Source organism: Rissa tridactyla, chromosome 1 (assembly GCF_028500815.1).
Source record: "Rissa tridactyla isolate bRisTri1 chromosome 1, bRisTri1.patW.cur.20221130, whole genome shotgun sequence".
NCBI classification, from domain to species: Eukaryota; Metazoa; Chordata; class Aves; order Charadriiformes; family Laridae; genus Rissa; species Rissa tridactyla.
The window spans coordinates 14,364,541-14,390,096 of record NC_071466.1 but is presented as its reverse complement, the minus strand read 5'-3'; the positions used below and the strand labels follow the sequence as shown (position 1 = coordinate 14,390,096).

The following is a 25,556-nucleotide window of genomic DNA, read 5'->3' as shown; positions in this document are numbered from 1 at the left end:
TCACATACCATTAAGCTATCACAGAGGAACTGTGGGAAGAAGGGCCTTGCATCAATTCCTGAGACAGCACTGGTCAGCAAATTAACGTGGGTTGCATCATAAAAGCATGACTAGCAATTACTCATGGCTGGCAAACTGGGAGACTTACAGCTATCAGCAGGTGACTACGGCATAAAGTTCAACAGAAAGAAATTGGGTAAGAAGAACTCATTCCCTCAAGAGAAAGGGGCAGTAATGTATCCAGGTTTGCAGGTGGAGTTTCCACCCACACAAGCCTCTTGCATTGCGAGATGTCCCAGCAGCTTCGACTGGCCTCTGTAGAAGGTCTGGCTGAAATTAAGTGGAGCACTAACTGAGCAAGGAAGAGTTCAGGCTAGAAAACAAGCCTGGCTTTAATATTCATGAGACACAAGACCTCTGGGTCAAGTTTATGAGTGAAGTGGAGAAGGCAGTAGTAAATCCTTACAGTTAGTGATTTCAGGGAAACGGTTGAGGCACCATCCCTGGAGGCTTTTAAAAGACGAGTAGACGTGGTGCTGAGGGACATGCTTTAGTGATGGTTTTTGTCAACGTTAGGTCGGTGGTTGGACTCCATGATTTGAAAGGTCCCTTCCAACCTGGACGATTCTGTGATTTGAGTCAGCAAACAAATCAGAGACAGCCCTGAATAGTCTTTCAGAGGAGATACCACCACCTGACTGGATAATCGAAGCTGAGCTACAGGATACACCAGTAAACCCCAGAAATACAGGTGCTGCAGGTCCCAGACATGAGCTCCTTCTAACGCCAGGTTCTCCTCCACTCCCAGGTGCTGGGGTGCGTTATTTGCTGGGGCAAGTAATCAAAGGGCTGGGGAAGGCAGCACGCAACACCCCGCGTTTGCAGAGCTCCAACAGCATTTCTTACTCGGGCATCAGCACTGCCCGGGCAGGGCGACGCTGCCTCTCGAGCTGCACCAGCTCCAGGCACTGGCACGGCATTTCCGCAGGGTTTGTAACGCTGGCCAAAGCTCGGCTAACTGCTCTGAGCCAGCTCAAGTGCCTTAGTACCTACCACTCCTTTTACCCATCAAATCACGTCTCTTACTGTGCGTTCAGTACGACACTGCTCTACCCGGGGCGGTGAAAGCCAGCTTACGGTTTGCAAGGGAACAGCCTGGGGAGGCTCAGAAGAGCACACTGAAGACAGGGTTAAACCTGTTGGTACCAGTGATGAATTCCACTTCTCCCACAATGCCTACCTGCCAGAAGCTCCTCTCCATGCAAAACTGGCCAAGTGTAATACAATAAAAATGCGAAATGTTTTCACTCTCCTGTTTTCCTAAAGTAAGCTTTCGATACAAGCATTAGGGCAGTTGTTGTGTCTCATGTCCTGGTTTTAAAATAGTTCCTGGCTAAAGCCAGGTGAGGCACTCAGCTCCAGGGCAACGCAGCAACATTTACATTACTCCCGTGTCAGATAACTGGTGATATTTGTTATTAGAGCACGACAGAGCCTTTATTTAAAAGCAGAAAATACCTTCTTTAGTACTACCCTCTTTGGAAGTAAGGGAAAGAAAACATTATCTCTAAAAATAGAGAGTTAAGTCAAAGCCAAGGACTATAGCAGAGCAGAGGAAGAAGAAAAGCGAGGCAAAGGCAGGCTTCTACACAGGGACAATTTTTGCAGGAGAAGGAGATCTGTACGTACTTTATGCAGCCACAGGGGAATGTTTTCTAAGTTGTTCTGGGATGGTTGCTTCTGCTGCACAGCTGCCCAGCAGTAGGAGTCCACGTACGCAGCTTGCCGCCAGGAAAAGGAGCTGGGAGCAAAACAGCTTATCTGAGCACCTGGGAAAACAAAGCAAAAGTTATCATGTCCTCAGAGGATTAAAAAAAAAAAAAAAAAAGAGAGAAATCAAGTTTAGGAAGAAAAGCTCACACTCGTGATTTCGCAGTACCCAAAGCTATTAGGTTAAGCAATCAAACCGAACACAGCAGCTCTGCGGGGAGAAGAGTCACCGAGCTCCCACTGTATCCAAAGGGTTAAACTCCCACAGAGACTCTCTGATGTCTCCTAAAGGTTGAGACAGCATATTAGAAACACCTGTCTTTTAGACCTATTTTCATAAGGCTTTTGGGGAACATACCCTCCAAGACCTGTCTCTTTTGCTTGCACTTGACTCAGGTTGGCTAAAGGGGAACCACCATAAAGTGTGATCAGATAATGCTGGTTCCCCAAGGAAACAGCTACCATCACGTACCATCATGCCGCTGTATTTCCCAAACACACAACCTACAGCTTACACGTTTATTGAAACAAGACCTCAAACACCATTCCCACAGCCCAAGTTTGGCCCAGGGTGCTGCCACTTCTTCTGCCTCTAAGACTGCGCATGAGTTTTGAGGGGTTCACATCACACATGTGAAAACAGGGATTCCCTCCTGTAACTTCTGGCAGAGCAGTTGTGGCCTCCAGTCATCTCCAAAGGGTGCCAGGTCCCTCCTCGCCAGCTCAGTGATGTGCTGTGTCCAGAATTAAGCATGTAATCATCACCCCCACTCACTCCCAGCACCTCCCCAGCTGCTCGGAAGCTTCAAATTAAGATCAGGGCACTAATTGACAGCAAGAGCAGCTGTTTAGCCAGCCTCAGCCTTAGGGTCAAATTCTGCTCTGACCAGCTACAGGCACCAACTGAGTCTTCCCGCAGCATACCTCAACGAGGAAGAGCAGGTATTGGACATGGAGTATCGCTGGCTCCTCAAATGAGGAGTAAAACAATGTGAGGGGTTTGGATTTTCTTTCTGAAGCTTTGATAGTGAAAGCAAAAAAAAACCCCACACATTTCCAGCAGGCTTTCATAAAAGTTGAAACAGGATAACCATTTCACCAAGTGATTACAGAAAGTGGAGATGGCTCATGCGCAAGCAACCTTCTTCCAAGAGCAACCTCCAACACAACACCAACGTCAAAAGACCAAGAGAGAGGAAATAGCGCTACTTTTTTTTTCCTAAACATATTCATCAAAGTTAATGCTAAAGGCATCACTGTGTGCTTTATAGGGGAAAAGTATTTTGTATAAGATTGTATCACTTGTTCTGCCTTTTTGCTGGTCTAGCTTTTAGAGAATAAGAACTTTTTGTGTAACAGGAGTCAACCTCATTCGCCGTGTAACTTGTACAGCCTTTTTACAACGTAGCATAGTCAAGGAGCATTATGCATAAAAGGCTTTCCTTATGAGTCACTAGTATAATTATTTCTAAGGCTGTAGTATCATAAGGACATGGTTTGACCTGTCACAAGCCTCCCTTATGGAAAACAAATTACTGTTTATCAGTCCAGAGCTCATGCGACTTCGCAAAGTTGACACAAGACAAGCGCTTGCACTCTCCCAAAGCTTCAGGAGTTTCTGCTTTCCAGAGAACTTCCATTAGCTGTGGAAGCTCAAGAAATAATACACTGAAGAAAAGGAAAAAGGAAAAAGCAAAAAAGAAGAAAAAGGGGCAGGCAACTGGAGTGTCTGTGCTTGGCTGGATAGAGACCATTTATGCTCTGCTCTCATCGCTTAACGAAGCTCCTGCTGCTGGCTGTGCCCAGCGTGAAGCGGCAAACAAGTGACCCTTTCACGGGGCAAGCAATAGGAGTGTTCAGAAAGATGCTTTGTCCTATTCATGGCTGGGTATCTGCAACAAGAAACACATTCCGTGTGTTCATTCTCGTTGATGGGTGGGAAAACCACTGAGAGTGATGGAGTGTTTAAACCAGTGAGGAAAAAGGCAGGCAGCCTCCTTCTCCCAAATTAGCGATGAAAAAGGCAGGCAGCCTCCTTCTCCAATGAGTTATGCCCACAACGTCATACCAGAATAGCTACAGCAACGCCAGGGGTGCAGCAGAGCAGTGAACCTCGCTCATCTGATCCCCAGGGTTTCAGCAGGGACGTTGGAAACCTTTGACTTGGGAGTCAAGCAGATAGAGCTCTGCGCCAAGCAGAAGCTGGGGACACTCCGGTTATTGCACCCATTAATTAACTTATTGCAGTCCTGGTTGTAAACACTTGTTAATGTAAATTACAACTTTGCACTGACCACGGTCATGTTAAGACTTAACCAGAAAGGATGTTTTTGTGTATAATCTACACAGAACACACATTATTAAACACATCTGAAAATGGTCACAACTTTCCATCTTTTTTTCTTTCTTTCTCTCCTCCGAAGGAGTCATAGCAATAGATCTACACAGATAATTTATGTTGGGTTATTCTGGAGGAAGTGAAAAAGAAAATCTGTAGTTTTGATTAGCGGAGAATTTAGGCAAAGGTCCAAATGCCTTTCAAAGCAGCACTGTGCACACACACCCATGCTCAGGGCTAATTCATGAAAGGCTAATAGCCCTCTGCTACCAAAGAAACAGCCTCCTGGCTTCGCGACGTGAAGCCATTCCCCGTCCTTTGCTCCCACAAGTAATAAAAGGGGAAAAGGAAAAGCAGCAGCCAAGCCCAGTACAACAACAGGGAGATAAAATACACTGAGAGAAGGATGAGGAATAATAAATGACTGCACTCATTAAATAGTTGCCACAACAGTGTTTGGCCAAGTTACCATTACACTGCGCAGTGCACTTTTTTTTTAATCATTCCCTGGTACTAAACCAACTTTGGAGAGGGAGTGATGGGGATTTGACTTACACTTTTGCAAAAAAATGACGACAAAAAAATGCCACTTATTATCATTGTCCTGAAGAGACACCACGTAAATATGTTTAATATCTTTATCAATGATCTGGATGAGGGGATTGAGTGCACCCTCAGTAAGTTTGCAGATGACACCAAACTAGGTGGGAGTGTTGATCTGCTTGAGGGTAGGAAGGCTCTACAGAGGGACCTGGACAGGCTGGATCGAAGGGCCAAGGCCAACTGTATGAGGTTTAATAAGGCCAAGTGCCGGGTCCTGCATTTCGGTCACAACAACCCCAAGCAACACTACAGGCTTGGGGAGGAGTGGCTGGAGAGCTGCCCCGCAGAAAAGGACCTGGGGATGCTGGTGGACGGCCAGCTCAACATGAGCCAGCAGTGTGCCCAGGTGGCCAAGAAGGCCAACAGCATTCTGGCTTGTATCAGGAATAGCGTGGCCAGCAGGAGCAGGGAAGTGATCGTGCCTCTGTACTCGGCACTGGTGAGGCCTCACCTCGAGTACTGTGTTCAGTTCTGGGCCCCTCTGTACAAGAGGGACATTGAAGTGCTGGAGCGTGTCCAGAGGAGAGCTACCAGGCTGGTGAGGGGTCTGGAGACCAGGTCATATGAGGAGAGGCTGAGGGAGCTGGGCATGTTTAGCTTGGAGAAGAGGAGGCTGAGGGGAGACCTCATTGCCCTCCACAACTCCCTGAAAGGAGGTTGGAGAGAGGTGGGTGTTGGCCTCTTCTCCCAGGTGAATAATGACAGGACCAGAGGAAATGGTCTGAAGCTGCAGCAGGGGAGGTTTAGGTTAGATATTAGGAAGAATTACTTTACTGAAAGAGTGGTCAGGCACTGGAACAGCCTGCCCAGAGGAGGTGGTTGAGTCACCATCCCTAGAGGTGTTTAAGACCTGTCTAGATTTGGCATTTCAGGGCATGCTCTAGTGGCAGAGATTGTAGGTTGTTTGGTTGGACTCGATGATCTTAAGGGTCCTTTCCAACCATGAAGATTCTGTGATTCTGTAAAAGAGCTGCAGAAACTTAAGGCAGCAACAGGTGGGCACCATGTATGATAAAATGTCACTTTTATAAGTGTGCTGAGATTATTAGATGGAGCCAGTCGCTGCTGGCAGGAATGACTTGCAGGCATGCAACGGAGTGCAGAGCACAAGCCTGACTCCCTGCAGCCAGCGAGCAGCCAGGCCAAGCTGTCACCCCACCCAGCCACGGTACGTCTTCACGTGTGCTCTGCCAACAAGCCATCTCCTCTGGGCCTCTACCAGGAAAACCCTCTTCTTTGGCAACCGGCTCCTCTGCAGCTCCTATACAGCACTGCACAAACTGGTGTGGAGCTGTCTACAGGTGGAGATCCTGTGCCCTGCTGACACCTTTTCATCCGCTTCGCCTAAGTCTTGAAGGTTCATTCGGGAAGGATCTGTCATCAGGTGTCTAAAAGAAGATGCCTCAATCCCAGCTGAGACTTCTCAGAGTTGGGATGCAAGCAGTGGGCCTGCTCTGGCTCCTTTTCCTCAAATGGAGGTGGAAATTTTGCTATCGATGCTAAATGAGCAGGATACAAGTCACCTTTGCGATGCCCACCCTAATGCCCCTGTAGATGCTTTCCAAAAAAAAGAAACCTACCTGCAAAAAGAAACTCACAGAATCACAGAATGGTAGGGTTGGAAGGGACCTCTGGAGATCATCTGGTCCAACCCCCTGCCAGAGCAGGGTCACCCAGAGCAGGTTGCACAGAAACACGTCCAGGCCGAATGTCTCCAGAGTTGGAGACTCCACCACCTCTCTGGGCAGCCTGTTCCAGGGCTCTGCCACCCTCAAAGTAAAGAAGTTCCTCCTCGTGTTTAGGTGGAACTTCCTATGTTCAAGTTTGTGCCCGTTACCTCTTGTCCTGTCGCTGGGCACCACTGAAAAGAGCCTGGCCCCATCCTCCTGACACCCACCCTTTCAGTATTCATAAGCATTGGTAAGATCCCCCCTCAGTCATCTTTTTTCCAGACTAAAAAGACCCAAGTCCCTCAGCCTTTCTTCATGGGAGAGGTGTTCCAGTCCCCTCATCATCTTGGTAGCCCTTTGCTGTACCCTCTCCAGCAGTTTCCTGTCCTTCTTGAACTCCCATTATCCCAAGGAAAGTCTCAGCTCTGAAGGAGAATCCCTGTTCAGTAGCCAACCGCTTTGCTGGGGTGGAAGATGGGACGAGCAGAGGGCTCAGCATCCTCTGGCTGCGTCCCTTACCAGAGAGAGCACAAACCCAGCAAGCTGGACTGGTTTCCTCCCCAGTGGCTCAACAACCCACTGCTGACTTAAACATCTAATTAAGAAACTACAACTAACAGAGAGTACTTCCAAGAATCAGTGTTAGTCATATGCTGAACTATTTTTCCTGAACCAGGATCAGGTGGTTGTAGCTGACAGGATTAAACCTTCAGTCAGTAATTATTTGGTTTCTAATGCACTGCAATCGCTGGAAAAAGATTTGCATAAGCTTGGATGAAAACCCAGCCATTAATTACTACTATGATTTTCCACAAGGCAAAATGAACTAGCCACGATACCCAAACACCTGATTTTATCTAGCAAGAATAACCCGCGTTAGCAGCCGCTAAAATAAAACCCACCAACAAGAAAATCAAGACACGCATACACAATGTACAGACTGCCAGGCACCATCCAACGCGCATCCTCCACCCCAACATTAAAAAAGATATTTTAAAATATGAAAAACAGATGTCCCAATGCATGCCAAAGAAGAAGCAACTGTATGTGTGGGTGTACACCTTAAGAGTGGACCAGAAGGAATCATTTTATTAGATATGTAAGACGCTTCTCATGGACCAAAGTGGCAGGCTGGGTGACAGAGAATAAACTCTATGTTTAAGAAGGAAGTATGGAGAGACACAAATGGGTGCACTGGAGGAAAGAACCTGTTCCCTGAGGTTTACTTTGGCAATGGAGTAGCAGCAGAAGGTAAAGCTGAGGTGATGCAGTGTTTAAGCGAAGTGTGTCAGAGGAGCCAGCAAGTATCTTTTCCTCTCCACGGGGCTGCCAATTATCCCACAGAGAAGTCTCAGAATCACGCTGTGGGAAAAGAGCTGGGTGTTTAACAAGCATTGCCTTCAGAGCAACGAGTTTTTTGGTTCATGGGAAAAAAAACTTGTGAAGGAAATTCCCACCAGTGAGATTGAAGGAAAATATGGAGTTTCCCTTCACCTGAAGGAGAAACATCTCAAAACAGGGGTGATGACCTTCTGGCTCCACTGCCAACATTGGTGGTAAACCTAAATCTCAGGCAAGACCAGAGGGCCATGATGCTTTTTAAATTAATTCTGGCACCAAGCGCAGCTTACCATCATTGTTGTAGGACATGAAAACTTGGCTGTGTCGAAGGTAAACAGGAAAAAAAAAATCTCCTAATCTCCTCACCAACAGCTGAACATGTTTACCCAAAGACGATTTAGACTTGACATTAAAGTAAATGTTTTCACAAGTTTGTCGTGGCTCCCCAGGCAGGCCCGTCCCTGACGCCGGTAACTTCTGCTATTTACTGAGCACTCTTTGTATGCCAAAGAGCAGCACAGCGTATACTGCTCTTCTCTGGGGTCTGCACGTCTAACTGAAAGATGCTTTGAAGTTCACAGTCTGTCTGGCGGCTCCAGACTGATGCTACTGGCACCCTTGTTGGCTCGGTCCTGTCATTAATGCCCTGAGTCCCAGAGCACCCTACTGAGCTAAACCCAAGATGTGCAAATGTCAACCATTAGCATACAGCCTGCTTCCGCACTTGGGAGATGTTTTTCAAGCTCTCAGCCAGCAGCTGCCATAGTAATAGTCTTTGGCCTAATTACACCCAACCCAACTTTAGCCCCCAGCCTTTACGGAAGTCACAAGATAGGATTATTTCCCAAAAGCCTCCCCAGCAACTCGTGAACGTGAAGGGAGAGAGACATCAGCAGGGAGGGCTAGCGGTGGGGCAGCAGGAGAAGAAAGGAGCCTAATTCAATAGTTAAGACTATTTTTTTTGTATATTTGTTGTGATTGAGTCTTGCAATTGGGGTGGGTTTTTTTCCCTTTCTTCACTAGTTTCCTTTCATCACTAGTTCTGATGACTGTTTGAGAAACATGATTGACCTGTAGAGAGAGACACGGGCCCAGCTGGACGTGCAATAAGGGGTGCTGCAGGTGGGTCCTGCTGCCCCCATGGCACCCACAGAAGCTGTTGGGATGCAGCACCCGGAGTTCCTCACTAACTCCCTTCACCCCATGGTTTCTGCTGGACAAAGCACCTCAAATCCCACAGGCAGCCAACTCGGGGGGTGGGAACTAAAACAAACAAATTGGGGAAAAAACCCTCCCAGAAATTCGGTGGAAATTCAGCAGGGCAAGCAAGGATTCTCACCATTGGGAAAGCCCAAAGCGGTCAATGGGGACATCAACCCCATGGCGTGTAGAGCACAGGGCAAGACTCCGCTTCCCAACCTTTGAGCACCCTCCAGCAAGGAGATAAGATGCATCAGAGGGACATAAGATGTTTTTACTGCAGGAAATCTTCATTTTGACAGATTCATGCAGATGCTGTGGGTTGGTCCACGGCCAGGCACTTCCTAACCCACCCTTCTGCCGCAACTGACAAGCCTGTATCACTACCCAGACCTTCATGCTGATTATACTCAAGTTTCTTAGGTGACTTACTTAACATATGATAGTTTCTGGGTTGGGAGGGTTTCCAAGATGTTTTGTTATATTATAAAATAAACAGAGATGCTAAAAGGAGAGGATTCATACCAGCAATGTATGAGCCATGCACAACCAACGCCCAAAATGGCCTTATAGTAAGGACTGCTGGTGGCCACCACGATTTTCCCTTCTTCTCCCCTCTCCAGCTCTCTCCCTCCCTCCTCGTCTCCCTTCCCAGCCATCACCTCCCACGCTGCCAGCTGCACAGCCTCACGGTGCCCGAAAACTGATGTATAGAGAAGGTCAAACAACGTGATTTGGTGACAAGCAGCTTCTGGGCTTAAGCACGTATGAGCAATTCCCAACTGCCTTCCTTCGGGAAAAGACGCAAATATTTGATGTCAAGCGGACAGCTCTCGCAGCTGCTTTTCTTTCGGCTGCGACCCAAGCCAGCCACTGATATATTTCCCAGAACTAACTTGGAAACAAGCCTCCGTCAAAATTAAGCAGCTTGTTTCGATTTCCTCTCTGCTCGGCGGTCTGTACCTGCTTAGGCCTGCAGCATCCTGCAACAAGCAGCGCCTTGGTCAGAAATATCTACGTTTTCAGCTAAGTTGTATGCAATAAGAAAGCGTACCTCATAATAGATACACACAGAGTTTAAAAACTGGAATCTCAGTCCTGGCTCAAGGCTGCTCTGATTTAAAAAGTGGTGATGGAAAAATGACACAGAAAAACTTCTACTGATTCTGTGGCTCACGCATTGCCGAGTGTGCCCCTATCTTTTTTTTTTTTTTTTTTTACCTTTTCTAAGAGGGATGGGTAATTTAGAAGTATTTGTAGAGTTTCTGTTACTGAACTACCTGACCACCTGTAGTATATTCACCCTAAGAACTGCTAAATGATACAGGGAAATAATATAAGGCCATAACATGAGAAAAACAAGCATACACAACACAATCCTCACAATCCTATCGTTGTTTCCATTTTCAAGTTCCCAGTATAAAATGACATAAAATTACATAAAATTATATAAAATTGTATAAAACAAGGTCTAGCTGTAAAGAGATAACAGGTGCAGGATTTCCAGCAGCAGCACTTCCCAGGGCTGGCAGGGAACAGCTCAGTCACAGCAAAGCACTCCCAGAACCAGCCTGAAATCACCACAGACCTGCAGCTGACCATGGGTTTCTAAAATATAACCAAAAATAAACTTAGATTAGTTCTCTTCCTGCCCCTGAAGGATGCCGAAGTGGGGTGCAGGCACTAACCCTGGGAGTTTCGGCTGTGCTCACTGGCTGACCGCAGCAGCCAGGTTTTCCATGCCTGCGGCAGAGAAATCCTCCGCGATACCCAACTGGAATCTCATTTATTTCCTGAAGCTTCTATCGAAATTAAAAGTTACTTGGCGGCTTCAGAAAACCTCCGCAGCCTTTGTAAACATTTGAATCACTTTGCACAATTATCAGCAACCACATGTAGGAGGAAAACTGCAGTTATCTGACACCGCACTGCAACAAAACAGCAACGCGGAGCAGGAAGGGAAGGTGATGGCTCAAGGTGCCAAGAGAATTTTAGGTGGGAAGAATGCAATTATCCCAACAGAAATAGGAGCGGAGCATTCCTTTTTTGGAAAGAGTGTTCAGTTTTTGTACCTGGAGGCAGTGATATTTCCACGCTGTGACTCACATACCGCTTTCACAACCACTTCTGATTCTGAGTTGCTCTTCTTCAGACCTAAAACAGACCCTACCATTTTCTCTCAGTTTAGCTCTCCTGACCTTTTTCAAAGCACAATTACATCAGGAAGTGTTTGAAACCTATCCTTGCTCTCTATTTTATCACTGGCTGAACACTAGTGCTCACAGACTCAGGAATATCCAGCCCCCGAGACCCTCTCTATCCCCAAAAAAGCCTTCATGGAAAACAGGTTTGGGATCTCCCATAAGCAGCCAGCCTGCCGCGCCGCAAGGAGCACATGGGAAATAGGCGACAGCCGTAATAGCAGCGTGGCTGATATAGTATCACTTTCTGTATGGAAACCACGTGGTGTAGCTTCACTGGGGTATTACTCATACTTGTTTTCATTTTTATTTTTCAAATAGAAGAGCTCAGTTTTAAAGCCCGTGTTTTCTTCTAACAGTTTCTCAGGATTATAAGCAAAATAAAGCACATGCAAGATGTAGCACGCGTTTTAGTACTTGCTTTATGAATCTCCTGCCGTCACAGATTCAATTTGAATTAACTGAATACTGAAATACGCTACATATAGCATGCACTGAGGCCCAAATGTTTGATTAGTGAAGACGAGAACTTAACTTATCCGAAAGAAAGGCACGCTTTACCAACCTCGGCGATTCAGTTGTGTGTTGGAGCTTTACATAAGGAAGGAAAATGAAAGAAATACTTCTGCACAGCTCATAAGAGACCTTCATACCCGGGCACTGTTTTAAACTGGGTCCAGCGCTTTTAGAGGAGAAGCAGAAGGAAGAAGAACTAAGGGGCCCATATACAAGCTAGTGTATGGAAATACAAACCCTCTTTTTCATTGCTTTAAGAGGAAGAAATGTGCACATATCAGTAGCAGGCCTAAAACTAAAAGCAGCAGGTTAGATTACAGAAATATTGATATAACCATCCGGTCTCTGACTGACCAGAGCTGCCACAGGGATTGGATCTGGTCTTGGCATTCCCAGCCTGGTTGCCCTTGACTCCTGCATGGTTACTGCAGGCCACAATGCTTTGTGTCAAAACCAAATGTATTGCAATAGGTGTGGAGCTGGATGTAAAAACAGCAGTCTGGGGCATCTTATCTCTTAAGCGGTCTGGTACCCGATTGCTATTCACGATGGTTTTGCACAGATTCACCACTAATTCACAGTCCCATTCCAGCTTCCACTTTCTTGACTCAAACCTATAGATGATATATCTCAGGTATACAATACTGCATGCCAATAAACAGGTACATAGAGTAAATTAAACTATTCTCAAAGTGTGGAAGAAGTCTTATGATTCACCTTTGTCTCAAAATGGACAGCACTGCTATTCACCTTTGAAATTTTCATTCGTATAGTGCCATTTAAATGCAGTGCAATCCTAGTGGGAGGTGTCCCTGCCCAGGGCAGGGGGGTTGGAACTAGATGATCTTTAAGGTCCTTTCTAACCTGAACTATTCTACGATTCTATAACAGATTTTATAAGTGAGCCCCCAGGTTGCAGGTCCTTGTCATTTGGATTTAAGTCACTTCAGACTCTGAAAAGGGCTGGCTATTAGGCTGATGCACAAGCACTTCTATAACTTGGGGATGAGGAAAAAAATATAGCAAAATAATTAGGAAACCTGACCTTTCTCAGGTCAAGCATAGCTTCATCTACCGAGTCGCGCCAGAAGTTGAACTGGAACAGCTGCAGAAGCGCAAGCAGAGCTGGGGGAAAGCTTTGGCAAGTGCTTCCACTGCCCATCCCGCCTGACACCCAAGGAGCAGGTGAACAGCCTCAATACACCACTGAGCCACCCGTGGTCCAAACACAGAGGTTCCGAGAGCCCTTTTCCTTGGCACCTATCCCTGATAGCTGCTGAATGACAGCGTGATCTTACTGCAAAGCCCTCCAAGCACTGAGAACCGCAGCACACGGGCAGTTTTCAAGGCACAGCTCATACTCGAGGCTGAGCAGCCCTGGGAAACAAAGAGCGGCGTGGCTCCATCCCTCTCCTTAAATCACACCCAGAGGAGAAGACGCAGCAGCTGAGCTGACAGGGCTCTTGCTCAGGAGGTGTTAGCGAATGACAGCGGGTAGGGAATGCCCCAAGGAGGAGGAGGGCATGGGGAAGAGCGGGAAAGGCCAGCCGGGATGCCCAGCACACCTGGGGAAGGTCGCACGGAAGCACCGCCCGCTGCCAGGGATGCTCTCCCGGCGAGCTGCTCTCCCTCCTCCGCACTCCCCACGGCCCAAAGGCGCCTTTTCCCCCCACCCCCGAATGGGAACCCCTCCCGGCAGCTGGCAGCTGGGTCCCCACGGAGCTCTCCCCCCGCCAACCCCACCGTGTCCACCGCGGAGCTCCGCACCGCTCCGCCGAGCCCTTTGTCCGCGGCGGGAGGCGCCGGGAGGGCGGGGAGGGAGGGCTGTCGGGGAGGCCGGTTACCGATGGAGACCTCCTGGGCGAAGGCGAGGGAGATGAGGAGCAGCGGCAGCCCCACGGCGATGCAGGTGACAATCTTGTCCAGCGCCAGCTCCAGCCGCAGCCCCTTGTAGCGCGTCTCCGGCGGCTCCTTCAGCAAGAAGTCGGAGAAGACGTACTCGGTGGCGATGTGCGCGATGGCCATGGCGGGGCTCGGCGGGGCCCGGCACGGCTCGGCTGGGCTCGGCGGGGCTGGGCTGCTCCGCGCTGTGCTCCGCCCGGCACGGCTGCGGCTCGGCAGCGCCCCCGCGGTACGGCCCGGCCCGGCCCGGCCCGGCGCGGCTCCGCCCGGCGGAGGAGCGGGGCGGGGATGGGAGCGGGGGATGTGGCCCGGGCGGCTTGGGCCTTCCCCCGCCCCAAGGACGGTGGGGGAGAGCGGGAGGTGGGGTCGTGCAGCTCCCCCCCGGCTGGAGGAGGGGGCTCCGGGCCGTGCCAGGCGCTTTGGGGTGTCCCCAAGGATCATAGAATGATAGTTTGGGTTGGAAGGGACATTTAAAGGCCATCTAGTCCACCCCGCCTGCAATAAGCAGGGACATCTTCAACTAGATCAGGTTGTTCAGAGCCCCGTTCAACCTGACCTGGAATGTTTCCCGGGATGGGGCATCTACCACCTCTCTGGGCGACCCGGGCCAGTGTTTCACCACCCTCAGCATAAAAAATTTCTTCCTTGTATCTAGTCTAAATCTCCCCCCTTTCAGTTTGAAGCCACTACCCACCGGCCTATAACTACACTCCCTCATAAAGAGTCCCTCCCCATCTTTCCTGTAGGCCCCCTATAAGTACTGAAATGCCGCGATAAAGTCTCCCTGGAGCCTTCTCTTCTCCAGGCTGAACAACCCCAACTCTCTCAGCCTGTTATAGCAGAGGTGCTCCAGCCTCTGATCATCTTCATGGCACCTCCTCTGGACCTGCTTCAACAAGTCCATGTCCTCCCCGTGCTGAGGGCCCCAGAGCTGGACGCAGTACTCCAGGTGGGGTCTCTCCAGAGCGGAGCAGAGGGGCAATGGAGGATGGAGAGGCAAGAGGGCAATGGAGGGACAAGAGGATGGAGACGGCTTGTATTGCAGTTTGCGCCCATGGCCTCTGGTCCTCTCACTGGGCACCGCTGAGAAGAGCCTGGCTCCGTCTGTGCTACATCCCTCATCAGGTGTTTGTACAGATGGATAAAATCCTCCTGAGTCATCCCTTCAGGCTGAACAATCCCAGCTCTCTCCCCCAACCTCATCTGGCAGATGCTCCAAACCCTTAATCTACCTAGCACCATGTGCTGTGTCATTTCAAAGTCTTTGGTCACCACCGTCGCATTGCAAGTCACTTTTTGCGGGAGTCAATGGGATGCCTTCACGTTTAATAACCCTTAATTTATTTCCTCCCTTATCTTTTTCCAGTTGCTTTCTGAACCTCTACAAGCTCAGAGCATCCTCAGCCGCCTCAGACCAGGAGTCACAGAGGTGACCGTCCACCCCGTAAAGAGCCACCTCCTGTGCTGTGCTTCGCACGTAGCACTTCCTTAACTCATACTGCTTCTGCCAAAAGGGATGAATTGTTCCCTTCTCCACTCAACTCTCCCTTTATAAAACCATTATCCTGTCTGCTTTCAATTGTCCTTTTTATTTTTCCAAGCTGTAGTCCAAGGAAATAATTCCTCATATGGAAACTGTTCTACAGCACTGATTGTCTTTGTTCTTTCTGTGCTGTTCTTGTGCTGCCGTGTCCTCCCCTGGATGGGGCCGGGGGATGTGACTCACGCTGCATTCAAGATGCAGGTGCCCCAGACATTTATGTAATGGTAATAAGTTGTTTTCTGGTTTGCTCTGTTCTTAATTCCTACTGATTCCTAATGTTCACTTGCCTTTCCGCCCACTAAAGAGTACCTGAGCTAACGTTGTCATTAACCTATTAAAATAAGACCCCATTTCTGAGATGCTTAGTATGATGCACATAGGGCTAGGATTGCTTTTTTCTACAAGTACTGCTGTAAGCGTACCAGTACTAAATTTTATCTCTTTATCACTCATGTTTCATGACACACATACTTATGATTGTCACTCAACTTGGTCATCCTTTTTCACACCACTTATAGAAAATATTGAAGAGCAAGGGTCCTTGCAGCACCCCATGAGTGACTTTCACCATGAAATCTGGCTTATTTCTGTCTTTTGAGCAGTTATTTAGCCTCTGTGGACTCTTCCTTTCATCCCACGATGATTTCATTCCTTTAAGAAGCTTTAAAAAAAAAAGCTTTAACTAAGGACCTTGTCAAACATCGTCTGAAAATGTAAACAGGCTATATTCATCCAGGCCTCTTATACACGTGTTGAGTCCTTAAAAAGCCTCTCTGAGGCACAATTTTCTTGAAGAAAAAAAAAAAAAAGAATTGCTTCTTCCATGATCTGTTTTGTTCCTTTGGACACTTTTCTTGTTTATTTTGTTGGGTTTTTTTTAACAGTTTCCTCCAGCTTGCGTTGTGTGGGTGTCAGAGCTGCTTATTCCTCTGGAAAGTTTGTAAACATTGATCTTCACCCTTCGAGCTTTTGGTGCTAGGACAGGTACCGATTGTCACCCAATTTTGTAATCCAGATTATTCACACTCGAGGGCCTGTAGCGCTCTCTGGAGAACACGCCCCTCCTGGTGACTCTTTTTTCTTCCTTTGTTCATTTTGTTGCTTTGCTCTCTGTTCCTGCTGGTCCTTCAGCCCAACACAGATGCTGTCCTTCAACACAGGTGTTGGGGCTGGGCTGGTCACGGGGCTGCCTGCACCAGGCAGGCAACGTTACGTGCCGTGCTTTACATTTTCTGTGATGCTTCACGCTCTCCGTGGCAGGCTGTGTCACCTGGGCAAGCGGCGGTGACATCCTTAGGCCCCGAGGACCTTTGGAGGCTTCATTCTTGTTTCACAGCTGCCATCCAGCTGAGAAGCGCGCCAGATGAAAGGAATTGTGCCAGAAGGCTCATACAAATAACCAGATTTTTATTATCGTTGTGATCGCTTTGGCTGGCTATGGTCAAAAGATATTTATGATTCTGTTTCTAAAATGTCAGACGCATTAGCTACTCTAAAAGGAAAGTACCAAATAATTTCCTTTATTAACAGCGTATGTTTAGGTGAAAGGCTTTAATTTTGTATGTGTACAGAAAACAAATGTTCTGCACAGACAGACAGACAGTAGTTTTGCACAGAACAGGAGACCTCAGTTTTAATGTTTACAAAACAGGAAGATGAAAGGGCTTAGAGCATCTGTTTTTGTCAGCTCAAAGAGAAGAGTTAGAGAAGGAGTCTGGAAGTGTTTATTGCTATGGTGTAACTCCTGTTTGGGCTCAGTCCTGCAGTTCCACCTCACGCGTGTGCTCTCAAATGACCGGGGAAAACAAGGAATCAAGAAATAACTGAGAAACATCCAAGAAACTTTAACATGCTGGTTAACTGGACATCATTCCAGGACACCATTTGGCTACAATAAGAGTGATGGGCAGTAAAGTTCCCTACATTTGAACATACTTCAAAATACAGGACTGGAAAAAAAACAAAACAAAAACAAAAACCAAAAACAACCAGAAACTTGAATTTACGTTCAAAATCAAATTTAGATAAACAGCTTCACAGATGTATGTGTTCTGGAGTTCTTCTGCAAGAGCTGTAGCCGATGTGAGCAGGCAAGAAGGAGCACAATCTAATTAAAAATGAGCTATAAACATTCAAGTATCAATAAACATGGCCTGATTCTGCCTGTCTTCCTCACAGAGCGCAGAGATCAGCCTCCTGATGGCCTCAGTACAGGCAGGGAGTGAGGCGCTAATCGTGCAAAGAAGAGGTACAGAATCAGGACCACAATGAGCAGCAATTACAAAGTTTACTAAGTTTCTCAGAGGTTGCTCAGGGGTAGATTTTTAAAGGGATTAACAAAAGCTGTTAGAAACCAAGAGCAGGGGCACAGCTGAACTCCATCGGGTGCTAAAATATATTGGTAGGTCCCTAAATGCCTTTAAAAATCTGTCCTCGGAGCACAGTTTCCTCATTTAACAGGGTGAAAAAAAAAAAAAAAAAAAGGAGAATCGCTTAAATATCGGTGAATTCATTGATCCAGACTTTGGGAAACTGCGGGGACTTCCACATTGACACCTGCTCCTTCAGAAGCCAGCACGCTTAGAACAGTCTCCGGTGGTATTTATTCCCTAGCATTTCTGCGCAGAGCGCATGGATGCCATGCTGCCCGCTCCTTACTCCCGTGGATAAATCCTTTGCAGCTCGTGTGGAGGCCAAGAGGTGTGCTGCGCTGCTCAGCCGCCAAATTTGATCTTGGGCAAAGCTCAGCTGAACTCCGGAGGAGTGGAAGCGGTGATGGGTGGGTGGTGCGTGGCCCTCGGAGCTGAACCCTACAGCTCCTGGTCCCTCTTGTGAGCGCTGGCTACGGGGTAGGACTATCAGCACATGTCTTCCTCCAGTTTTATTAGCAGCATGTCATGAAATCCGGCACGGCTCTGTGAATGATGCTAAAAGCGGGAATTTACAGGGAATCCGTCAGAAGTGCACTTTTGTCGTGCAGAGCTGTATAGTGGATCCTGCTTCCTTGGCGGGTGACGAGGCAGAAGAGGGTTAATACCGTTGACAACAGAACAAGGCCAATGAAAAAAAGGGCTGCGAGTATCAGGCTGGCTTCTCCAGGACTCAAAGTTTTGCCAAAAAAATTGCCCCCTTTGCTGTCATAATCTGTTAAAAGAAAAGTAGTTCATAAGAAATCTATGTGTAAATCTGAAAAGTTTTAAAAGCCATTTTAAAAAAAACCTTACCCTTTCCATGGGTCCTATTTTTTGCAATAGTTGTATCATATGCTCCAGTTGTGAGTCCTCCTTCTGAAGGGGCTTCCCGCTCTGTGCAGAGAGAGAAAAACCATAGTTACGTTGAAAGCCTTAATAAACACGTTTGTGTCTTCTGGAAAAGTGGCCCTGATTTTATTTAACTCCTTCTACCTTGTTGATCTGAACAGAAATCCAGATTAGATCAGCACAGCTATTGCTCTGGGCAGCTCCATGGGCAACATCCCCCTGCTCTGTAGGCATCTCTGTTGCTTCACTACTTGCTGTAGTGATAGGATGAGGGGTAATGGTTTTAAACTGAAAGAGGTGAGATTTAGATTGGACATAAAGAAGACATTTTTAATGATGAGGGCGGTGAGGCACTGGAACAGGTTGCCCAGAGAAGCTGTGGATGCCCCATCCCTGGAAGTGTTCAAGGCCAGGCTGGATGGGGCCTTGAGCAGCCTGGTCTAGTGGGAGATGTCCCTGCCCATGGCAGGGGGGTTGGAACTAGATGATCTTTAAAGGTCCCTTCCAACCCTGACCATTCTATGATTCCATGATTCAGTTCTGCCTTTGCTTTTTCATTTGAAGTTTCACGGCCCGAATGAACATGTGTTATAAAATAAATTCACCTTGTCCAAGGAAGGAGTATTTTGGCTACGTTTGGCCAATCATTTATCATCCTGCTGCTACAGGATTACAGGTTGCAGTCCCTGCAGAGGAGTGTAGCAAGCACGGCGGGGACACAGGCAGGAGATGCTGGACCCAGATGTTAAGTGAAATTATGTGATGTGGAGAGGCTCACAAAGCACTTCTGACTTCAGTCACCAGTGGTGGAAGGGACCAGCACCACTCAAAAATTTTACCAACTTTTCTTAGTCAAAAGATCACCTATTTCTTGGACAGGATGAACAATCATTTTCTGCAGGATGGACAATCATTTTCTGCAGCACCTTGTATCTCTCTCAGCTGGTCTCTACCCATGCAGGAAGGAGCTCAAATAGCCCCATGAGCTGGCAGAGACTGCAGGGAGGAACAGCACCGTGCCAGTCTGCAGACCCTCATGCACATCACGTGGCAGCAAGGCTGAAAAATAGCTTTACAGTTGTTTTCTGCACCACCTGCGGGAGACTAAGGGCTGCCACCATCTTAGAGGGGCTCTTGTGAAGCACCTACTGTTTCTAAGTTGCAGAGTGCAACCAAGACTACTGTATTTGCCATGTCATTAAGGGTGTTTGTCCCGTCCTTAGACGATACTAACTGGCCATGGCAGTAATTTACAGGTGCTTCCCGCCAGCGTGCAGGGTGCAGCAGTGACATTTCCTCTCTTCCTTCCCTCCCCACCTTCCATCCAATCTGCTGCGATGCCACCTCCGAGTGCTAGGACATGTTTCTGATACTGCACCTGATTTATTGATGGTGTAGGTCGTCTCCATGCCAGCGTGGATGTGATCGGCTACATGGCAGTGCAGAAGCCATGTTCCAGGGTTTTCTGCTACAAGTTCAACTGTCTGGAAAGTCCCGGGAAAAAGGTCGTACACATCTCCTCTGTGGTCCTTATCTGTCTGTGGCAAGGCAAAACCAGCATCATAAGAGTCTTGCCTCAAAGACTCCCCATGGGCACTGAAATACTCCCGTCAGACTTCGAGCTCCTCAACGCAGATCAAATGTTTCTAGTAGGCCTCATCCAGGAAAACTGAGGTCTGTGGACATCCCTCATTTAAACAATTAATTAATTAACAGCAGGACACCCCTCCTTAGGACTTCAAGTGCTGGTTGAGCATGGGCGTTTCTTAGAAAGACAGATTTTTCAGATAGTCCTGCCAGCGTCAAGCTATCACAACATAAAACCGTACTGTAAGCAGGCATAACTCTCTCTGATTTCCTCCCTGTATCTTCCCTTATACCCATGGGTAAATATATATTTTTACCCACCTAATCACATTCTCTAACAGTGACATTTATTCATGCTTCAGAACAGGTTCAGAGTGGTAGAAGCTTTGCAAGGTTCTCATTCATTTTGTATTTCCTTCACATGCAAAACTCCCACTGACCTCGGCATCAGCCCAGGGCTCCGTGCCCAAGCTGCAAAACCAGGCTAGAACTCGGACTTTTTTTGCAGAAATTTCCCATCACACTATAAAGGTTTTACTTTGATGAATTTTACCAACCTTAAAGATGAAGGTCTGTGCGTGGAAGTGGACTGTATGTATATCCACTTCATTGCCCATGCCTATCAAATACCAGTTTGTCCTATCACCTTCATTCATCGTTAGACCCAGGAGACTGTTGTAAATCTTCCCATTGATTGCTGGAAGAATGACAAAATAGGACTGGTTAATAACTGGATGTGGTAGGGGTGATGGTACCCTCCACCTCAGGTGCCCTTCCCACTTTCTCTGCAGGGAGAAGGGGTGCCCAGGCAGAGAGGGGACCCGCACTTGTGGCCAGGGCAAGACCTCTCCATAGTGACCGCTGCCTCTGCAGGGAGACAGTCACATTTTCATTTCAGTTTCCAAATCATCTAAGTGCACAGCAGCACCTATTTTTCTGTCTTGAAAAGCATCAGATAGGTATTTTACTGGTTGAGATAAAACTCCTGAACAAACAGGATTTATGCTGAGGAGCTACATGGAAAAAGAGGGAATAGAGTTGGTGCCTAAAATGGGTACCATCTGCGGAAGGAGATGTTTGCTTTGCCAGGGCTGTTCCTGCTCCATCCAGTCTGTTCTGCCTGGCTCCTGGGCTGGCTGCTACTACAGCCACGGTTTTGAAATGCCATCCTTACACTCCTACAAAACAAGCCCACAGCTCCCAAATGACAAGGGAATTCTGTCAGGGCAGCCTCTTCCCATGACTATTAGATTAAACTGTCTTGTTAGAAAAATATCTTGGCTGGGCCTCGTGAAATCTTTTTGTTTCCAGAGTTGCAGCTTATGAAGTTGTCACGTGGTTGGGTAACTGCAGGCTAAGTCCAACGTCTTCCTAAAAGGGCTGTGAAAAATAAACCTCTGTCCTCTTGGCTGCTGCCACCGAGTCCTACATACCATGCATGCTGTTGCCTTCTACAAAGTTCTCAGTGGAATTAAAGTCATCAGGATTCTTATGAAGGTATGTTTCAATATTTTCTTTCAAATACCAGGATTCATTTTCATCAAACACCATAAACAGAAGGGTAAATTCACGATCAATGTCCTTTCTTAGACCTCTTTCATCTAGAATTCCTTTTCTGCAAACTACAAGAGGCCCAATCAGACCGCTGTATGTGTCCTGAAATAAAATAAATATATGCATTACACATTTTCTAGTTCATTCAGTTAAGAAATATATACAGATTAGCTACAGATTCAATAAAGATGAAATCCCATTTTTCTATCAGATGAGAGAAAATCTTTCTCTACATGTCCCTATTTTAATGTACCAAAGCAATGTTTTGCCTTCATTCAAAATCCCTTCCACTATTCTTTAAGGAGGGAATCACATTACCAGGGTGTATCCCAGGGGATTTCAGTAGATTAAATTACTCAGGCATGTGCAACTGTTATTAAAGATGACAAAGCATCTAGCTCTGTAAGTCGTTCCTCTAGCCTGTGCTCCTCGCGTAAACGAGAAGCAGGATCCTTTCAGAAACATTATGCAAGACAGGATGCTTTAGCCAAAGCAATGTAATCTTTAATGACCACTTTTTGGTTACCTTTACAAAATTCACTGTTGAATAATAAACCCAAGTGATACAGTTTGGATCTGTTTTACCAGGGCCGGATCGTTCTGGGACGTTCCACCTGTAGGTGTTTATTTCCCCTAAAACAGAGAGAACAATTTTACCAAGAGCAGCTGGGTATTAGAGGCTTTGAACAGTATGTAACTGAGATCTGCTACCCTCCTCATCCAAAAATGATCTGCATCAAAACTATCTGTGGAAGCATGCAGCAATGGGATATGGGTGTGATTCTGCCTTCCAGGAGGTCAACGAGGTTCCAGTGGTGTAAAAGAAGGCAGATGGCCCCCAGAAAAGGAGATCTGCCAATGATGCTGGCAACAGTGGCATCCCACAGAGGGAACTGTGGAGACAGGACTCTTCATCTTTCTCCTTGGGCAAAACTTGTAGCATATCAATGGTCTTGGATGCCAATGCTTAAGGTCAGTTGAAGATGTTGGGAGCCAAGCGCCAGAAAATGTTTTTTGGACTTTCTCAGTGGACTTTTTTTTGGGCTTTCTCAGGGCACAAAGATGTGGCAGTTGCCATTGGGATTTCGCAGATGGTGCTGCAGCAGTGTATCAGCTCTGAGACAGGAGAGGAAAGCAGAGTACCGACCTGCTGAATGGGAGAAACAGGAGGGTCCTTTCCGCTTCCAGCAAAGTCCCTGCTCCCCAGCAATTAACAGAGAACCCCTGTCCCTTCCTGAAAGCCATCACCTCCGCCATGTCCTCCCTGAGCAGAGATTCCCCGACCTCTGATTTTAGAAAACAGAACAATCTGATGGGTAGATTATCTCTTTGTGTGAGGATCAGTTCTCTACAGGGAACACAAGCACACCTATGTTCAGATGAACTGCCTGTGCTGGGTTCCCCGCTTTGTTTTTTTGCTGGTACTGCAGGGAAAGGCAGGAGACCAAGATATGGTCAGCACCTTGCCCTTTTAAGTGGTGGAGAAATGCTGAACCAGGCAGTCTCTGGCCCAAAAGTCTTCCAGGGTGACAAAAGTCAAGAACAGCTAGGGACATGCCACGAGTCAGGGGAAACAAGGAAATCACAAGACTCTCAGTATAGCCACAACCCAACAGCTGCCAAGAGCTGTGGGCATCAGGGCAAAGGAGAGTTTTCAAGCTTAAATGGTTGTGAAGTGGCTGAGCCTAGTTTTGTGTCACTGAGCCACTACACCGTTTTGATGGATCACGCAATAGTGGGGTTTATTGTACAGCAATAACTACCAAAAAAAAAAAGAAACGGTGACTCTCAAATATCATACTGTATGAGATGAGTCTCCCATAAATGTTGCAATATCATTTAATGTTAGAGGACGAGCACTTTCTGGGCATTACAGCATGGCTTTATGCACTTCAGCAGAGATCAGAAAGGCTTTCAAGACACAACACTACATGGATAGGGTAGAAAACATTGTCAAGAAACCCATTAATCTCAGAGGCATTCATGCCTTGGAGCCTGGCCCCGGTCATTCACCACCTCCTTGCATTTTACTCCTCACTTCAGGATGTTTGGAGGCTGTAATTGGAAAAATCTCCACTCTACCTAAAACCTGAGACACTTCAGATGGCATCAAAGACCCATCTTTGATGAAGCATAACCCCTGAAAAGACTGATGAACAAGAGAAGAACGGGTGTTTTCTCCCTCTTTGCTGATGCGTAAATGGAGGAATGGACAGGGAGAGAACAAAGCTGTGGGAGATGAGAGCTGTTTTGTCTCAGGCTGCTATGGATCTGCTCCCTGCACCTCTTTACCATGACACCCACGGTCTCTTTAGGAGCTGGCAGTGCTCTCGGGAGCATGATTTAGTAGGACGTAAATCTGACTGATGACTGGTTCAGGATTTAGTAGGACTAGATGGGCTCTGAGGAGTTTGGGGTGAGCAGTCCCACCTGGCCAAGGAAGGCAGACAGCGAGGATTTCTAGATGATGCTGGTGGGGACTGAAATGCCCAGGAATTATTCTTGTTTTGAGGGACTCATTCTCCATGTTAACTGCTGCTTCCAAGCTCCTAAGGAAAAGTGTCTTTAGATTTTGCTGAAGAGTCCTTTCCTTTGGCTTACTGACAACCGCAGACACCTTCCCTCAGCTAACTCATCCCAAGCCTGCTCCCATGTGGACACAGGAGACATGACAGTAGTGTTCCCAGTGTTACACCTCGACTGTCAACAAAACAGCATCATCAACATCATGGAGCAAATAACAAAGCAAGGGAATAATATAAATCAGCTTTTTTTTTTTTTCCATATATTAAGCACAGGTTCATCAGTCTCCATCAAGGCACCGATGGCTCACATTTGGCCATGAATTTGAGCGTGATTGTACTGTATTTGGCCATGAGCTTGAGTGTGATTGTACTGTATCGATACAGCTACCTACAGGAAAGAGATTTCATCTTCCAGAGAGGTTTAGTACATCAGAATTTCTTTTCATTTAGTTGCACGCCGAAGCTCACAAATGCTATGTAAAAAAATTGCATGGGTGATGGAAAGAAAAGGAGCGTACATTTTGGATTAACTATAACGCCTGGGTTTGAGTTTGGCTTCCTACTAGAATTTAAAACCCAAGATAAATATTTAAGTACAAACATTTTAACAAGTACTTTTCTAGATGAAAAATTTCATTGCTGTGAGAACTATTTTCCACTATTTTCTTTACTAGAAACTGAGGCATATTCTTCTTCAAAGACTTTTAAATCAAGTGACAGTGACATTTTGCATGTTATGCATCAGCTCTGAATGCAAATGCCAATTCTGTGTAGATAAAGAGAAAGGCAGAGTTAACATTGCCAACTGCAACTCTACTGATGAGTTTCTTAGTTTTTAGAACATCTGGAGCAAATGCAGCACTGGCTGACACTTCTGTTGCCGTGACTATGGGCCTGCTTCTGCTTTTTTTTGGCAGTTGTCCAGTGATATTACATTGCTGTTTCTGTCCCTGATAGGAACAAAGGTTCATTCTCTGCCCAGACAGGCTCACTTGATCAAGAACTAACATGTATAACAACACAAAATCATATCTGAATAAACATTGAGCGTATTGTGCCTGGGAGAACATAGAAGTATGCGTAAACTTGAAAGGGGGATTATTATTCGTGTGTTAAAATGCTTTTATATACAGCTTTTATAGCTCAAAGGAAAAAAAAAAAGAGAGCCTTACCGGGGAGGGTGATTGGGGTCTCAGGTTGTTCTTCACAACCCACTTCTTCTATACCATGTGCACTTATGGAATAAGGTCTGCTGGCTTTGTTCTTAAATACGATCAGGACAGAGTCACCAACCTCAGCATGGAGTAACGGCCCTAAATTAAAACAGAGGATGCTGGTGATTAATGCTGCTTTTCTGAATTCAACAAACTTGAATTCAGCTTGGCCTAGGAGAGGAGCCAAGGTCTTTCTCCAAACCCTCGGGCTTTTCTAGTGTTTCAGCAAAGCCATCAAAATCGGTTTGTTATCTCAGCTGATGAAAATCTCCATATATATATATATGTATATTTATATATAAATAATCTTTTTTCTTCTCGGTCAATCAGAA

General features: G+C 46.8%; 2 protein-coding genes across 2 annotated transcripts in view; both read right to left on the bottom strand.

The window, feature by feature from the left end:
• PANX1 (pannexin 1) overlaps nt 1-13,721 on the bottom strand; it is a 29,910-nt gene extending 16,189 nt beyond the window's left edge. The window contains exons 1-2 of the mRNA XM_054188028.1: nt 13,484-13,721; nt 1,690-1,829 (exon numbers count right to left, since the gene is read on the bottom strand). Coding sequence (XP_054044003.1) covers nt 1,690-1,829; nt 13,484-13,664 — 321 coding nt within the window. The 5' untranslated portion in view covers nt 13,665-13,721. The remainder of the gene's footprint in view (nt 1-1,689; nt 1,830-13,483) is intronic.
• Nucleotides 13,722-18,018: 4,297 nt separating this feature from the next.
• HEPHL1 (hephaestin like 1) overlaps nt 18,019-25,556 on the bottom strand; it is a 33,759-nt gene continuing 26,221 nt past the window's right edge. Inside the window, exons 14-20 of the mRNA XM_054212768.1 lie at nt 25,183-25,323; nt 22,012-22,118; nt 21,365-21,587; nt 20,489-20,628; nt 19,723-19,882; nt 18,309-18,389; nt 18,019-18,228 (exon numbers count right to left, since the gene is read on the bottom strand). Of these exons, the coding sequence (XP_054068743.1) occupies nt 18,026-18,228; nt 18,309-18,389; nt 19,723-19,882; nt 20,489-20,628; nt 21,365-21,587; nt 22,012-22,118; nt 25,183-25,323 (1,055 nt within the window). The 3' untranslated portion in view covers nt 18,019-18,025. The remainder of the gene's footprint in view (nt 18,229-18,308; nt 18,390-19,722; nt 19,883-20,488; nt 20,629-21,364; nt 21,588-22,011; nt 22,119-25,182; nt 25,324-25,556) is intronic.